This window comes from Strongylocentrotus purpuratus, unplaced genomic scaffold (assembly GCF_000002235.5).
Source record: "Strongylocentrotus purpuratus isolate Spur 01 unplaced genomic scaffold, Spur_5.0 spur5_scaffold_19, whole genome shotgun sequence".
NCBI classification, from domain to species: Eukaryota; Metazoa; Echinodermata; class Echinoidea; order Camarodonta; family Strongylocentrotidae; genus Strongylocentrotus; species Strongylocentrotus purpuratus.
In genome coordinates this window covers 27,321,648-27,340,601 of record NW_022145604.1, presented here as the reverse complement: position 1 = coordinate 27,340,601, position 18,954 = coordinate 27,321,648, and the positions used below count along the sequence as shown (strand labels likewise).

Below are 18,954 nucleotides of genomic sequence, written 5' to 3'. Positions count from 1 at the left end.
TTGGAATTGTTTTTCCTGACTTTTAGGGCACTCCAATCTGTCCAACGGATTATTTAGAATGGCGTGAGGTTTCATGCAGAACGTTTCAATGCCACATTAAGTAAACCCAATGCACAAGACCAAGTCACTCACACTTTTTCCAATAATCAGTCTGTTAAATAATCCTTTTCTTCAGAATGGATTCACTTGTAAAATTTATTTTATCGGCACTTAGATAATAAAACGTAATTGATTATTAAGGTAGAAGTACAAACACAAGTTGTGGCCCATCATTTATCTGCGTTTTACTTCTTCGTATGGAACGTTCATTCCTCGTTGAAATCCTGGCGATCGTTTAGCTAATTACAATGCAGGTCATCAATTATGTTAAAAAAAACACTGAAAAGTTCCATCTAAACTTTAGGAATGGAACTAAATTTTCAAATTCATTTCGTCGAATATGTCATCACATATACTGTAGACTTGTCTTTTTATCTTTACCATATACTTTTCCAAAAAAGTTTCCCTATCTCGCCTCACTACACCCACACACCTAAATGTATACACAGCAGTTACTATCGTTGGGGGGGGGGGGGGGCTATAGCAGGCAAGTTCCCCTTGACTAAAATACATTGCGAGTAATGTATTACTTATTTCCTTCTGGGCTTCCTAAGAGGGGTTAAACGCAAGCTTTACTAGGTACGCCCTTAAACACCCACACCCCATGGAGTGCCCCCTTTACGCCTCCACCCCCGTACACACACGCACACACTGCACACCCATATCCAAATCGATATGTTTTGTGAAAGAGAGGGCATGTTTTACCTTTACAAAACCCTCGAAAATCCACTTCATCTGACTCACGGATCATCGTTATCAGTAATAAACGAAACAAACAGCGCCCTCTTCAATTAATGTTGACCTCTAAGGTCAGGGTAGCGGGGATAGATTCGGGCGAGGGCTCAACTATTTTCGTACCTTTCCGAAAAATCAATGGAAACGCTCTAATCATGGCCGACAGAGGGCATCCCTTGAATAATACATTTGCACTTTCTTCCTTGCAGCATTTTCCATTTTGAGCCATAAACTGTGGGATCACCTGTCAGATGTCCTCAACGTATCCCGATCCCTCACATCGGTTTGAACGTATGCATAGAAGTTGCCCAGGCGAAAATGTACCGGAGGATTAAGTCACTAGGCTAAGCATAATGTTTACACGGCAATTTTCGTTAATAGTTCGTCTTCAACGTTACTGTCAATGTATCCCCTCGAACGTGGCTGACATCGTATGGACAGCATTTGATTATGTGTGGAGTCACATGGTTTGCCATTATGTTCACACGTAGGATTTTCCCAATCTGCATCAAAATGACGTTTGATTTGTGCGAAGTAACATGACGTGTCGGCTCAAATCGTATGGACAGCACGTATGGTGAATAGCATGGCTTATCATGTGCTGACACATAAATCCCCCAAACCCCAGGATTCGAATCATGTTCAGTGTCCATAGGGTTATTGGAAATTCCAGTAAGCTGAGAAACGTGTCGTGACTGCCCAAACCGAATTGGCAATCGTTTATATTAGGTTCGTTCCTCAACGTGGCTATTGATACCACAACTTTTGACTGTCTTTCACTGTCCACCCATCGTAAGACATCCCGATGTACTACGCTACAAGGCATGACATCTGACCATGTTCAGGGGCGACAATGAAACTTTGGACAACAGTACTGACGTGAGAACCTACGTCTGGACACGTGACCTAACTTGTTTGAAAAGTTCTTTACATTAATCTGGAGGTCTGTTCCTGATTTGGAAAAACCATTGGTCAACTGGTGTTTGCTTCGGTTAACTCCGGAACATGGGCGCAAAATATTTGATTTTGTTTTACAATGGAAGAGAATAGGACAGATAGAGAGATGGAGAAACACATTATTAAAGAAACTTAGAAGCAGCGAACGAGGGGTAGTTAGACAAAGAGAAACAAAAGGAAAAGAGAGAGATGAAAAAAGAGAGAGATGAAAGAAAGAAATGGGGATATGAGAAAGGTGAGGTTAAGGTGACAGGGGGTGAGAGAAAGAGAGGGTTAGAGAAAAGTAGGAGAAAAGAAGAAAAAGAGGAAGAGAAGAAAAGGTTGAAGGAGGGGGAGGAGCAACATTGAAGGAACAAAGAAGAAACACAAAAAGAAGAGATAAAGTGAGATGACAGAAAGAAGAGAGAGAGAGAGAGAGAGAGAGTGAGAAAATGTTTGCGAAAAGAAAAAAATGGGGCAAAAGATGAACAGATGGAGAGGGAGGGTGCGAGAGAAGATTTAAAATAAAATGAATTAAAGAGATGGGAGAAAGAGAGCAGGATATATGAAGATGATTGACGAGTTGGGGTCCAATAACAGTACTGAGCAACCTACAAAATGAACCCTGCAAATAAAACAACAGCATGACCGAAATGTATGTATATGTTCTCTCTGACTTCCTAGTTATTGGTGGAGAGAGGAATTCCTGGGGCTAAAAACAATCATCGATTGTTGAGCAAAAATAACCCAAATACGGCATCCTTTTTATAACTTGACATATATTACTAATAAGACACAGAAAAAAGAAGTATAATAGAGAGAGAGAGAGAGAGAGAGAGAGAGATAGAGAGAGAGAGTGTGTGTGTGTGTGTGTGTGAGAGAGAGAGAGTGTGTGTATGTGTGTGTGTGAGAGAGAGAGAGAGAGAGAGAGAGAGAGAGAGAGAGATAAGCCTGACGTCACAATGTTATCCTAAAGCTACAGCATGTAGGTACTCGTATTTCAAAACAGGAGTAGAGTACTAAGCAAACAAAATGTATCTATTAGCATGGTGGAAGTTTAAGAGGTTTCAAGAAGATGTTGCGTTAACTTGGAAAGGGTTCAGTTTGAGTATTCTGCGCGGCAATTTGTTAACTGACAGGGGATGAAATCCCATAGGCCGTCGATCGATCTTCATCTAGGTTCCCCCTTTCGACCTACTTTAAAAAAGATAGACTCCTCATCAGACGTTGCCTTCTCTGTTGATATTATTTGGTGAACTTCATAGTGAATATTATTTTATGAATTGCAATAAATGTAAGATGCATATAGCTATTAGCATTTCATCAACCTTAACAATCAATAACTTGTAGAAATTTGTTTTAAGTTAACTATTGTTGCATCTAGGTTCTCCCTTTCGACCTACTTTAAAAAAGATAGACTCCTCATCAGACGTTGCCTTCTCTGTTGATATTATTTTGTTGGTGAAATCCATAGTGAATATTATTTTATGAATCGCAACAAATGTAAGATATATATATATTTATTAGCATTTTATAAACCGTAACAATCAATAACCTGTAGAAATTTGTGCTTCATCTAGGTTCCCCCTTTCGACCTACTTTAAATAAGATAGACTCCTCATCAGACGTTGCCTTCTCTGTTGATAGTATTTTGTTGGTGAAATCCATAGTGAATATTATGTTATGAACTGCAACAAATATAAGATGCGTATATATATTTGCATTTTATAAACCTTAAAGGGATCCGGTAACTTTGTCTCAGATTTTGAAACAAAATCCTGGATTTAGCTAATGCTGCAATGATAATTATAAACCTTTAGGTCAGTCAGGAACCCCATGACTTTTTCAAGCCGATCGCCTGTCTGATTATCAAGATATTTGTGATTGGATATCGAAACCAAATTTTGCGTTTTCCTAACGGTTTCCATAACGAGTATGGTAAAACCGGTCACTCAAAGATTTATACTTTTTTGAGGCGCTTCTTGATCACTTTGAAGCGCGATTTTCTGTGGTTTCAATATTACCCCATATCACAGACACTGATAACACGCAGGATCATGCATACCAGATTTAACATTGTTAAACGATGCCTTTAATCAATAACCTGTATAACTTTGTTTAAAATTAACTCATTGCTTACTGCAACAATTTGCCCCTGTGTTAATCATTTTGATAAAATGATTGCTATCACTATCATCACCACCAGCGCCACCATTACCCTTATTATCATCATCTTCGTACACGCCGTTGCCGTCATAATCGTACTGTATATGATATCAGAGGTGGCTCAAAATTTAATGTCTGCTTTCTAATAAAGAATACTATTGATATTATCATTGTACTTCGGTGTTACATGCGCCTGAGAGGGGAAAGCAAACTTATACACTATTACCTTCGGGTCCCTTCTTCCCTGTATAACTCCCTGAAAATGTGAAGTGCATCACTACACGGACTATATAAAAAAAAACAGCTGTTGTTTTTCTCTCTCTTCTAAATATACATATATACACCTTGCAAGTTTTATTTCTTTTGCTATTTAATCCAATATCGCGTTTACCTTGATAAGGGTCTCATTTACAAGCACAAGTTGCTTCTTAGAGGTCCAGACCTCTCATGCATTCTGTGTTTATGATTTGTAATATGTTTAGAATGCAAACTAAATCGAATTGAATTGAAATAGTGGGGGATCAATACTTTAGCCAAAAATACCCTAAAAGGGCCCTTCAAAGAGCTGCTGTTGATTTGCAACTATCCGGACTATGTGGGGGGGGGGGGGGGCTCTATGAAACTATAGTAAAAAATAAATAAATAATGACTTACCCCAACCAATGGCCAGGTATACTTTGAAGTTGGACTCGGTGCTGAAGACTGCGACAGCAATCCGGCTGGTCAGGTAGAGACCTTCTACAAACATCCAGTACATGTTGGCCATGATGAAATACTCCAGGAGTACCAAGATGAAGCGACAAAACCCTGGCTGCAATGTTAAGAGAAAAGAAAAGGTGAAAATGGTTTCTAAATGGTGTTGAATCATACTTTCGAGATATGTGTACGTGTTTGTATGTGTGTGTGAGGGTGGGGGGGGGGGGGGAGGGAGCTTGAACGACTACCCCCTTAGATAACTACTCCCGTACATCTACCCCCAATAAAAAAATCCCCTAGGACAACTGCCACCCGGACAACTACCCCCAATAAACTACCCCTTAGGACAACTAACCCCCGGACAACTACCCCCTACGACAACCATCCTCTAGGACAACTACCCCCGGACAACTATCCTAGGGTGTAGTTGTCCGGGGGCAGTTGTCATAGGGGTAGTTGTCTGGGATGGTTGTCCGGGGGTAGTTGTCTGGGGGTAGTTGTCTGGGGGTGGTTATCCGGGGGTGGATCTTTAGGGGGTAGGTGTCCGGATACGCAATGCGCTACGTCTGGTAAAATACGCCGCGCTTTGTACGCTATGTAAAGAAACGGCATCTAAAGAAGATGTCAACTCCTCGGCCGCCGTAAAGGGACACACAGAAATGATCTCCCTCCATTATGAATATTGTGGAGAAGGGCAATTGTAATTTGTAACCGTGTCACAAGGAAGTTGAAAAGGACACTAAATTAACATTCAGCACGACACAAATGTTCATCCATTCAATTGAATTATTGATGTAGCTAACGCGCAGAGATTAATTAACAAGTCTGGTGTATTTGGACGTCTGAACTTTGCCAGAAATGTATGAAAAAGTATAGAGTGACTTGATTTACATTTAGAATCGCTTCCGTCTTGCAGCACAAGGCCCATGCAGATAAGGAAAACAAGAAAAGAGAACGAAACAGGGCATGTACGTCATTCCTACCCTATGGCTACGTTGCTATTATTATATGTCTTAAGAAGTAACATGAGAGAGGATAGGGAGATGCAGAATAGAAACGGAGAAAAGGTGAGAGAAAGAAAAAAGTGAGAGAGATGAAGAGCAAATACATGATGAAGCAAGAAAGAGAGATGGAGAGATAGATAGATGGATAGAGAGAGATGGGGGGGGGGGTGAGACAGACAGATAGAAACAAAAAAGAAACATATATACATAAATAGGGAAACGGGAAAGAGAGGGAGAGGGAAAGAGAGTTGACGTTAACTGAGCTATCAAGTTGATCTCCATCTTGCAATGCAAATCTTTTTCTGCTTATGTCACCGAACAGAAACCACAGTTTGACAATCGGATCCTTCTTTTCTTTATTTAAAGAGCAGTTAATATTCCGGTCAGTGATTTACTTATAAGCATCAGTCAATCAGTATTATATCACTAGCCATGGCAAGCGTTAATTCAGAAAGAGGACATAATTTAATAGAGTAGAAACGTTAACATGTACATTGCATTTACATTTTATGTTTTTTTTAATCTAATAAGCAGGATAGGGGATGGAAGTTCAGAAAAGCTATAGATTACTTTTTTACCATAATTTAAAGTGCTTTACCAAAGTATTTACAGTAGTGTGACTAGTATCACGCAAAATGCCAAACAATATATATATATATATACACAATAGAGATATTATGTATAGAGAGAAAAAGGAGAGGAAAGTAGAGAGAGAGGAGGGGACACGGGAAGCACAGATCTGGAGAGGATAGTTCATGTACATGGAGAGATGGGTACAATTTACAGACTCATTCTTTCCATCCTTTTACTTTAACCCTTTTGTTTAACTATTCTTTTCTGGAAAGGATAATAGCGGATCTACAAAGAATATTCTATGTATATTAGCGTCACAAGGGAGGAAGTGAAGGGACGGGGGATCCACTTATCATTGCCGCTTGTCTGTCAAACTTGTGGAGATAAAGTGAAGATTAAACAGCGTTGAGGGGGTTAACTCAGAGGCAAGTGACAGCGAAATAAAATGAGGCAGTTTTTGGACACGAGGGGGAAGAACTGAACAATCATTCTGTGGGCGATAGAAGAAATTCAGAGCGCTATCTGGTTAGACCGTCTATAATATGAAAAGATCGATGATCCCTAAGGATCGGCTTTCCGTTACCATGACAGCGAAAGGGGTTATATCAAACGCGGGACACCCAGGCGAGATATATACATTCCCAGACTATTGGGATATTAAAAGTGGCGCATTTAATACAACTCACGATAACTATACAAAAGGAAATGATTTAATAGCTTAGCTTTAACTTTCAGAAGTGGCGTGTATCTCCCCAAAGAACTGTCAAGATGCCATCAAATTTGTACAAATGTGTATTTTATCATTAAAAATAAAACAACCAGGCAGGATTCTGACAGGTTGTTCTTTCAATTTCAATTTGTATGCTGTCTGCCGTGTATACACTCATGTATCATGCATATATATACCCCATGGCGATTTCGCGAAAGCTTATATTTCAAAGAAAATTAAAGCGATATCCGAATATTGCTAATGTCCCTTTTTTCCACTCTGTATATAAATGAGCGACACAAACTGTTTTTTTTTCTCGAGAATCCATGCGATAGTCCAAATCCGTATTTAATGCAATGTCACCATAAAAATGAAATAAAATAATAATTAAACAAATGAAATAAATAGACAAATAATACATGAATAAATAACATAACATTTGTTTTATTATTTTGTTATTTTGTTATTTTTTATTTTTATTTTTTATCTATTTTTTTTTCGGGGGGGGGGGGGGGGGCTTTAACTCGGCCGTTGGTCAAAGTGATTTAAGTTATCCCTTAAAGTACGATGGACTAACATACATGGCTTAGTGTCGAAAATCTTGCTTTCATAGCATTCTGTGAAAATTCCAAACTATATGCTACCTATAATATGAAGGTCGTCGAAACGAGGAAAGGGATGGGGCAAATATTAAAATTGGGGGCAAATTTAGTAATTTTATAGGTTTTGTCATGCTTGTCGGCAGATCGTCTGTAAAAAAAGTGAAGCAACGCACACTTGAGTGGGTATTTGCCCCGTAACCCCTCGCCCCATTTAATATCATCAAACAATATATCTACAAAAGCCTACTGCTACAAAATGATATAATATCATGATAGATTCAAGAACTAGTCCGTTTTCTCTTGGAAATCCTGTCATGATTAATAAGTGACCCCGAAGCGGAAAGAAAACGGGAAAATAGCTTCCATTGTTTCACTTGTGTTTATTCATGTGTTGTCAAGACTCTGGAGGCGCAGGGTCGCAAAGGATATCTTCTCCCCGGATCTTCTCAAGAGCGAACGATCGATGAATGATCTATCAAATGAGCGATACCGAAACCTGATGGGCAATATCGATTACGTTTATACGATGTTAAGGAGAGTTGTACAAAACATTACATGGGCGTTCTTCAAAAGACGAGAAGACTAAAACAAGAGTCGACGGACCGTATACCCGTGACGACGAAGCCAAACAATCAATCTTTCGCCCCGCTGATGCCCACTCTGGGAATCCAATACGCCGAGATACGAGGGGCAAACAACGGGAGGGCTCCGCACAAAACACGGTTGAGCTGCGTTTGGGTATCAGCGAATTCTACGGTGGTATTAAAGAAACAAAATAAGAGGATAAAAACGATGGAGCAGTACAAATCACCCACGACGGCGGTAAATTGAGATGGGTCATCCCTTAGGGCAGACATCTCCTTCAATGTATATGGAAATATAATGTTTTAATCATAAAGGATGTAGGCGATTCTCTCTATCCCACGTAAGCAGAATTTGAAAGAAATCTATAGGCCCTCCTTACTCCTGGATCTAACTAACCGTAGGCTCGAATATATGAATAACCTTAAATGTCCCATTCTATAAACTGTGGGATTAAGGAACTGAAAAATGCCAATGTTTATTTTTGTTCTGAACTGTTTTGCCATTATCCCTCTTTATCGCGAACGCTCTGAAAATATAAAGCCGGGGAAATGTCAATATTTTCACTAATGGCCTCTTTAAAAGAAACCTAAGCAATAGAAGTTTGAGTTGAGCTGAAATGGATATTCATTTTGCCTGCATGGCTATATTACTTATTGAGTCTTCCTATAATTCGTGTCTGACAAGCGATATATTTCTGTATATTCCTTGATCGTTTGCCAACCCTTTTTTACATTGCATATCGCAGAGAAGGGGTCAGTGGGCTATAACAAAACGTAGTCAGATGTCAGAGAGGGTACCTTTTAGTTAAAGAAACACCCCAATCATTACGAAAATAAGGTACTTTATCTTCAAATTCATTCTAAAATCTTAGAATCGCCGTAATTGGAGTATAAACTTCCCTGAAATGGTACACTAATCGGTGTTTTAGAAACCAAATCTATTTGTTTTCGTGTTGGATATGCGGGGGAGGGGCTGCTTAATTAAAGAGAAGGTTGAATTCTAGGAAGAGTTGAAAAATAATTTGTGAGCATTACTCATTCTTATTATGCAAGTGTGGAAGAACATCAGTTAAGACATGTTCCCTAAAAAGCATGGCTCTTCAAATGCCTTCATATTCTAAATATGCATGTAACATCGTAAAAATCGGGGGCCGGCTTTTTACGCCACGTGTTAGTGTAGTCCCATATACATCTTTCTGTGCAAGTGTTTGTAACTTTACCAAGACTTGGCCAAATTTCTTATCATTTTGATGATTTTAGAACCTTGCAATACACACAAATTCTTATATGCTAGATGATCAACCTTTTCTGGTCGGTTCCACACCGTTTCTTTCACAATGCAATCGCATGACCAGAACCCAACTTCATCTTTAAAACCTGCCCGTTCTCGTTAAAATGGGTTAATCATCATTCATGTTCTATGTGCGATTCCATGAACAGTGCCGCGAACGACGTAATATGACATTTAGTATTTTAACCTCAGAACACAGAAATATCTTGATATGAAAATTGACTAATGATAGTGATGCCTAAATAGCCATTAGTCGATGGTAATGTCATTTGGGGATTACATAAATGGATAAGGGACGGACATGCCACACGGACAAAACAGAGTTAAATCTAGATAAAGTCCACCATGACTTGTGCTTAACACAGGTCACTATGTGGAAATGAGAGTTGTGGATTTTATTGAAGAAGATTTCCAGCAAGTTTGTGTGAGTTCGTGTTTATTTTACTGGTTCAAATAATCAATCTACTGCAGGATAAACAACCTGATATGAATTATAGACATGTTCTCTCGACACACGATGTCCATATCAGAGCTCAAGATTAACTTTAACTCGTGATCAACTACGCTGGGTTTATAGGCTGTTGTCCAAAATCAGGTTTAACCAAGGAAACTCGTCTGCAGTCTAAGTTTTCTTTTGGTAAACGTGATTTTCGATCCAGGGTCGAGTTCAACGGACCTAGTAGAATACGGTATCAGGGGTCTTTCGGTCCTAGGTTGCTACTTACAACTTTATGGAGTACGAAGTTGTTTTGGCTGTTCTCTTGAAGATTGGACGAGCTTAACCTGATTTCAGTGCTGTAGTCCATGGTCAGAAGAGGCTGTAGTTGTATTATCATAAAGATGTATCTGAAGATGAAGGATACTACGAGGTTTTTGTGGATTGCGATCCGCGTGCACTGCAACGCCCTGTAAAATTAGAAGACAAAGAAAAAGAAAGGCAGGACGAAAGAAAGAAAAATAAAAAGAAGTAGAAGAAGAAGAAATATCAATAATGTAACTATGAACTATGAACTATGAACTATGAACTATAAACTATGAAACGTATTTCTTTCTGGATGATATCGTCCCTGATCAATTTACGCCGTTATCTCAGTTTCCTTGTAGGGCTTTTATATTTCAATTTGCAATACTTCATCTGAATAAAGATGAGTACTTTAATACCAATTGATTTGGGGATTGAAAACGAAAATCAATTGACACCACGTAATAATTCAGCTCGATCGCTATTTTGTAAACCCGCAAGACCATTTAGGGAAAGTTGTCATCATAAACTGTATACTACATAATGGTGACAACTTTGCAACAAATTTCACCGCCGTTTTTGAAAAATACTTAAAAATGTACTTTCAGCTAAAAAGACGAGGAATTAAAATGGATTATATCCTCAATACGAATTCCTTAGAGATCTGTTAAATCATTCGAAACCAAGTAGATGCGCTAGTGACCTTTGGTAAGTCTTTAATCCTAATTACCAAGCCCCTTGGAGAGCCACGAAGTAAAAAAAGGCTTTCTTGGCAGGTATAAAAACAAAAACAATCAAATAAACTCACTTGAAGTAGCAGAAGATGAAGAGGGTGATGAGAAGGAGAACGAGTGAGAGGGTGATCCCGATCAGGTACACGTACCGCAGAGCCAGATAGAAGGTAGGACTCGGTGGCGCCACCTGTAAGGGTACGACGAGATAGGAGGAGAAGAGTGCAGTGAGATGTTTAAAGATAAACTTGAGTACTGGTAATGCAATTGCATTGTGAAAGAAAAGGTGTGGAATGGATCAGAAAAGTTGATCATATAGCATGTAAGTAATGGTGTGTAATGCAAGGTTCTAGAGTCATCAAAATCATCATAAATTTGGCAGAGTCTTGGTAAAGTAACAATCACTTACACAGATAGATGTATATGGGACAACACACATGGTGTCGGGGCTAGTACTACCCTGATTTCCTTATCTTTCTATGATCATTACTCAGCCAGTATACATTTTCTTCCAAAATTGTTTGGCACATGACCTTTAATTGTAATCTTGAACATTCAGTGTAAGTTTCGTTAGATTCTGTGAGAATTCATTTTCTTTTTTTACCACAACTCAAGTTTATCTTTAATACTTAAAACACTTCTCATTGATTCATAGCTATATAAGTTGTACTTAAACCCTTTTTTAAAATAATATACATATAGCCTACAGTAAGCTACTAAGTTATTCATACCTTTAGTAAATTTGATGTTTTTTGTTTTGTTTTTGTGGTAACTCAAGAATAAAAGGTAGACTGGTTGAATTAGGACATTTGTTGAATGCTTGTAGATGAATGTTTTAATTTACCACATTCTCGAGAAAGGTATTTCGGGACAAATACATTTTTCACATACTTGAAAACTTACAATACTTGGTAAGGGTATGCCTATGAATAAGTTAACTGTATATATTTCGAGGAATTTATTTTTTGTTTCGCGGTTTCGCCTTCTCGTTTGTTTTCTCGTGTACATTACAGCGTTTACATAATCTTTTCTATATCAGCCAGATTGGTATGTTTCTATAGGAAACTATTACTTTCTTCAGCACTGAGAAACATTATACCATCTTTAGAATGAAAAGGGTGTCAACACATTCATCAATCGATGGACAAGAGACAAAATTACTTAGTGTACCCAAGATTCGACAAAAGCTTTGTTGTAGCAAAATAATGAAAACTTTAAGGGAGCGATCCCTTTTATCGTAGAATGTATTCCATCCTAAAGTAAAATCATTCCCGTTATGTAGTGATTTCTTAAAGGTAAAGACCAGTTATGGTCATGCGATTGCATTGTGAAAGAAACGTTGTGGAATCGATCAGAAAGGGTTGATCATCTAGCATCTAGCATCTGCAAGGTTCTGGAATCATCAAAATGATAAGAAATTTGGCCCATTCTTCGTAAAGTTACAAGCACTATACACAGAAAGATGTATATGGGACTACCCTATATCTCTCACAGACCATGAGAGAAACAAATTTACCAAATATATGAATTAGTAGGCGGTTTCCTGGCAAATTTTTTATCATCATGTATCAGTCAAAACATATTCTTTCACATGATTGGTAATGAGAGCTTCCATTTCATTTTTTGAAATTGGGGCGTTTCCAATACTGGTCTTTACCTTTAAACAGTTATAATTCAAATTCATTTCAAGAGGTCATTAACGAGGACATTGATGTATATTATTTTCTTGAATCCCATTGATAAATACCTACCGGCATATTGATTGTGTGGCAGTCATTGTAATGCGTAAAAGCAGCCCATTCCCCCGTATCCAGGCAGAAACGAGTCGCTTTAAATGCTGCGATGAGGAGAAAAGGAATAAAAAACGAAGAAGGTTTAGATGAAAATATAAGGCAAATATAAACGTGAAAGGGTATGGATGATTCAAAGTTACGTACTATAATATGAGAGCAAAACCCACAGCACGGCAGCGAATACATGGATTCATATATTTTCTACCAACATGTCTTCACTTTATCCACCTATACGCATCCACACAGTCTCTTTATTCGGAGCATTATTCACGTTCTCTTTAACTTTTTTTTCTGTTCCATACGTGCTTCACAGATTTCAAAAAGCGGTTAAAAATGATCATGCAATGTTTTGGCATTCATCTGCTCGGACAAGGCTTCATTTCGAGTTTCCTCCTCTTTTAATCATTGTAGTTTGTTGTGCACGTTTATTTACCACATGCACGTGCAGAACTTTATGATCACATGGTAAAATGTTAAGCACTATTAAAACAAATCGCAAAAGTAGAGAGGTGGGTGCATAAACTATTAAGGGAGAATACGTAGAAAATAACGAACAAGAAGATAAAAAAGGTAAATTACTCAGAAACGAGGGCAGATATGCAAAGCATGGGCATTTAAAGAACTTATATTTTCTTGACCTTCTTGACTAACAGCTAAAGAAGTACCCAAAGTGTGTTAAAAGGTCACACGCTAAACCGAAAATCTAAATTCGGCAAATGTCTGATGCAGAATTAAAACGGGGATATTAACGAGGGTATTTAACTTTTTACGCGGAACTTACACCGATCAAAAAGAGATAGCCGCCACTGATGCTCAGCGCCTAAATCCTTTAATGGGTGAAAACACTTGACGCTGATACCAAACGTTTTTCTTCCTTGACAGAGAGAGTGACCTATCTAAGGATTGCTTTCCCGGTAGCGATACGGTAGTACGGCTGCCCTCGATGAAGTATTTTCTTCAAACGGCGACTTAAATCTTTCGCGCTATCATCTTTTAGAATGATCTTGAACGGGATAGATTACCCTAAAGTGGAGCAGAGGGAGGGGAAGAAACAAGGGTGCATGGGTAAAGGTCATTTAGGAGGGCAAGGGCAAGACACGAGGGGACATTGAAAGGGGAAAGAAATCAATGGGAAAGAAAGTCGGAGGAGGACCGATGGGAGGTTAAAGAGGGAGTGACAGGGATGCAAAAACGACGGAGGAATACCGGAGAACTGACAGAAGAGAGAGAGAGAGAGAGAGAGAGGGGGTGGGGAAGAAGGGAGAGGGAGGGAAAGAGGAAGGGAATTAAGGAGAGAGAGAGGGGGGGGGGCTACTTTCCCATTAAAAGACCCAAAACGAAATCAGAAGAGATGGGCATGAAAAAAAGGGAGAAAAGATTTGAAGTAGGAAGAAAAGGGGTTGAACTATCTTGCGCGAAATTACATCGTTTAGTACAATGTGTCGTGTTAAATGCATCCATGGTCATTGAACATAGAAGCACTGGTTTCAATATTTAAAATTCAGAACGAGTTGAAGTTCCAAATACTTGTGCTTTCGTAAATTTCTTTGGTCATTGCCTCTGAATTTCCACCCACTTCTCTCGTCATTTGAAGATCTACACAAATACCATAAAAACTTCCAGTTCTCACGAATTATTGGCCTACTGTGCATGCATCCCCATCTCTCCGCCGCCCCGTATCCATAAAGACCCTTTTTTGTATTAATGTATGGATACGCCACTGCAGATTATAGCACATGATTCTTGTCAAGAAAATGCATATATGGTCGGACATGGGCCCGTCATCTTCATTTAATGAGATAATGCACTCCGCAACCATTGAGCCATGACAGGCAGTGACGTGTTGTTTTCCCTTTGCCTCCATTATTGTGTCTAACAAAACAACTAAATGGTTCAGAAATACGATTGCACTCTATTCGGTCCATTCAACTGCAGTGTCTGATATCTTATATATGGCATTGGATTAAGATGCCATGACAAAGCCCTTTCACAAGGCCTATAGCCTAAAATAAGTGGCAGATGTCGCTTTTCATTCAAAAAATGATATAACATGTTTCTCGTATTCTACAGCCTCTGATAAATCAGCGTTTGTCAACATATGCACCTCCATATTTATTTACTTTAACAAAAATGAGGTTTGAGAATGCTGTTAAAGTACAACGTAAGTTTAAAGATAAACTTGAGTTCTGGTAAACAAAATAAAACAATTCTCATAGAATCAAACGAAACTTACACTGAATGTTCAAGATTACAAATAAATGTCATTTGCCAAACAAATTTGGTAGACAACGTATACTGGCTGACTAATGAGCATACAAAGATAAGGAAATCAAGGTTGGTAGCCCCGACACCATTTGTGTAGTCACATCTTTCTGTGTACAGTGCTTGATACTGTACCAAGACTGGGCCAAATTTATTATGATTTTGATGACTCCAAAACCTTGAAGTACACACTAATACTTACATGCTACATGATCAAATTTTTCTGACCCATTCTACACCTTTTCTTTCACAATGCAATCGCATTACCAGAACTCAACTTTAGCTTTACATGTACAACACCCAGGCGCGGATCCAGGATTTCTTAGGGGAGGGGGCCCAACTTTTTTTTTTTTTTGCTCCCGAAAATTTGAAAATCGCGCCGGCCGAAAAGTCGCTCAGTGGGGGGGGGGGGGCCGAAAATTTGAAAAACGCGCCGGCCAAGAAATCGCTCAGTGGGTGGGGGGGGGGGGGGAAGTGAGCACTTTTTTTTTTTTTTTGATCCTCAAAAAAATTTCAATTTGCACCCCCCCCCCCTTGAGCGCCAGGGGGGGGGGGGGCCCAACCCCCAAAAATCGTAAAAATCACGTGATTTTACATGATTTTTTTCTCAAGGGGGGGGGGGGGCCCGGGTCCCCCGGGCCCCCCCCCCCCCCTGGATCCGCCACTGACAACACCACTTATAAACTGCAATGTAACACAGTCTTTTTCAAACGATTTTGCCACCACAGTAACTCAGCATGGTTCCTATTAATGTCCAACAAGTCAATTTCATAATTAGACGTGCAGAAATGTCCCAATAAACAGAACACTAAAAAGTAACCTCTTTTGGGAGTGTATTTTAAGTGATTTTAAAGTATAGTGCCTTTTGAACTAGATTTAAACGTTATCGACACGTGCCTTCACTTAAACAAAAAAGGTACTCATGTTCACGTTTTCATCTAACCTAAAAACCACCAGTTTATCACGCGACTGGAGTAACGTGGTTCCACTTACCTCTGTAAATCAAGTGTTTATGACCAAATAACCACTTGACCAAGCAACGAGTTTTTTTGTCAGTTAACCGATGGTGGCGATAAATACGTAATTATTTGGTCTTGTAAGCACCTTTATTGATTGGTTTCACAGGTTATCCAAAGTTGATGGTAATAATCACGTTACTTACACCGGCTAATCGTCTTATTGTTCTGTCCGTGAATATCTGGTTATATTCAACTAGTAATTCTGAGGTGTCTTACACACCTCTTTAAAAGGTTTCAAAGTTACCATAAATTTCTTGGTTATGATCACGTGGCTCAAGCTGATTACTAATCTAAGCTTTGAAAACGTGATATGTAGGTGTGAAAATTAGTAATTATTAAGTGTTTTAAAACACCTTTTTAAATGGTAGTCAAAGTTGCCATAAGTTCCGCGGTGATGATCTCGTGACTCAAACGGATTATTGATCTAAGCTGGTCATACGTGACTTTTAGGTGTGAAAAATTAGTCATTATTAGGTGTCTTAAAACACCTATTTAAATGGTTTCAAAGTTACCATAACTTTCTTGGTGATGATCACGTAGTTAAAACTGATTACTAATCTAAGCTGTGAATCCGTGATATTTATGTGTGAAAAATTAGTAATTATTAGGTGTCTTAAAACACCTATTTAAATGGTAGTCAAAGTTGCCAGCAGTTCCGCGGTGATGATCTCGTAACTCAAACGGAATATTAATCTAAGCAGGGCATACGTGACTTTTAGGTGTGAAAAATTAGTCATTATTAGGTGTCTTAAAACACCTATTTAAATGGAAGTCAAAGTTGCCATAAGTTCCGCGGTGATGATCTCGTGACTCAAACGGATTATTAATCTAAGCTGGGCATACGTGACTTTTAGGTGTGAAAAATTAGTCATGATTAGGTGTCTTAAAACACCTATTTAAATCGTAGTCAAAATTGCCAGCAGTTCCGCGGTGATGATCGCGTGACTCAAACGGATTATTAATATAAGCTGGGTATTCCGTGTTTTCCATGTGTGAAAATGAGTTATTCTTGGGTGTCTTGATGGTTTCACAGTTACCATTTAAGTTCCGTGGTGATAATCCCGTGACTGTTGGCATATTTCTATGTTCACCAGTTGATAACTGACTGTTGGCATATTTTCATTGCACCAGTTGATAACTGGAGTGTGCATATTTCCAGTTGCACCAGTTGATGACTGAGCGTTGGCATATTTCGAGTTGACCCAGCTGACACCAATTCATTTGCATATTGAATATGGGGTGCGTGCAGATCTATGTGTTTTAAACAATTTATCTGAATTTACAGCATATTTCTTAATTACTGATGAAAATACTACAAATATAAATTACCAGTTATTAGGACAATTCGCTACTTCGTATAAATTACATTTAGTTAAACATGAATAAGGGAAACATTAACTGTGAACTAAAATAATTTCAATAAAGTACAAGTATACGAATTTGTTTCGATTAATTCAATTATGTAAGTCTACTTATTACCAATGCCCTTACATTGGAAATACAGACGTACCAGTATTGAAGTATTGTTGCTGTTCAACTGGTTGGAAGTTTTACCAAATGGTTCTATATGGCTCAGCTAGACCAGTTGAATTATAACTGGCCTGGATCAACTGGATCATTTAGCCCATTTCAATTTCCAGGGTTACCAGTTGGCATTAAATGGTTCATCAACTGGACCAGTTGCAACTAGCTTTCTCTTCTGGGATGTTTGCACCCACCCCCCCCCACCCAACCCCCTCTAATCCCAAACTACTTCCGGCGCGCCTGGACGTAATTATGGAAGATCCAAGACACGATGTTCAGAAACGGGATGAGAACGTCATTATTTTGGTTCATTTATTGTGTAACATTTGCGTAATTATTGGGTTGAACGCGGGTTACAGTAACATCCTTCCTCTTCGACGTAAATTTCACGTGAATGAAGAACATGATTCATCTCAAGTCAGCCTCGTAATATTCACGTGAATTTCACGCAGATATTTTGACTAAAACTATCACTAACGCTTCACGTGTTTCTGTGACGCGATAATTTCGTGTATGAAGATGTAATTTCATAACCAAACAAACACGGGAGTATTAGGTTTACAAACCATGGTCTCCAAGGTAGGGATAATCACGTTATTATAATGGTGATATTGCAGTGACAATTGCGTGATTTAGTGTACGTGTGTTTTAAGTTACCTAATGCAATAAACGTATTAACACATTTACGTAAATGTCCGGTGTTTGAAGAACGTAACTCTACTCAAGTCGATACCTTGATATTGACGTGATTTTCACGTGATTTTGTTTATTGGGGTGTTTTAACACAATCAGTCAAGTCGATATATTGTCAGGATTGTACGGCCATTACACTTAAAGAAGTAAAGAGCTGTCTTAAATAAAATCACATATCAGAGAAATAATTTAAAGTCTTGTCAGCAAAGCAATTCTGTTTTCCCTGTTATCTATTTTTTTCATGGAGGGCGTTTGCCGGTAATTGTGAATATCTGTCGAGCTTGTATTTGGTCCTGTATCCCCCGATGTAAGAAAAGAAAATAAGCAAATTAAATGAGACCCCTGACTCTAAGATATAAACGAAGAACCATAGGATAGAAAGAGAAAAGCAGGAAAAAGAGGGAGAATGAGAAGGATATCATTATTCAGATTTGGATAACCCAATAAACAAAATCACGTGAAAATCACGTCAATATCAAGGTATCGACTTGAGGAGAGTTACGTTCTTCAAACACCGGACATTTACGTAAATGTGTTAATACGTTTTTTGCATTAGGTAACTTAAAACACACGTACACTAAATCACGCAATTGTCACTGCAATATCACCATTATAATAACGTGATTATCCCTACCTTGGAGACCATGGTTTGTAAACCTAATACTCCCGTGTTTGTTTGGTTATGAAATTACATCTTCATACACGAAATTATCGCGTCACAGAAACACGTGAAGCGTTAGTGATAGTTTTAGTCAAAATATCTGCGTGAAATTCACGTGAATATTACGAGGCTGA

The 18,954-nt window shown here is 38.6% G+C and overlaps 1 protein-coding gene across 1 annotated transcript in view; it reads right to left on the bottom strand.

Moving 5' to 3' along the window:
• Positions 1-18,954, bottom strand: part of LOC585532 (corticotropin-releasing factor receptor 1) — a 37,310-nt gene that overhangs the window by 5,668 nt on the left and 12,688 nt on the right. Inside the window, exons 3-6 of the mRNA XM_030990760.1 lie at positions 12,620-12,705; positions 10,946-11,058; positions 10,121-10,301; positions 4,591-4,747 (exon numbers count right to left, since the gene is read on the bottom strand). Of these exons, the coding sequence (XP_030846620.1) occupies positions 4,591-4,747; positions 10,121-10,301; positions 10,946-11,058; positions 12,620-12,705 (537 nt within the window). The remainder of the gene's footprint in view (positions 1-4,590; positions 4,748-10,120; positions 10,302-10,945; positions 11,059-12,619; positions 12,706-18,954) is intronic.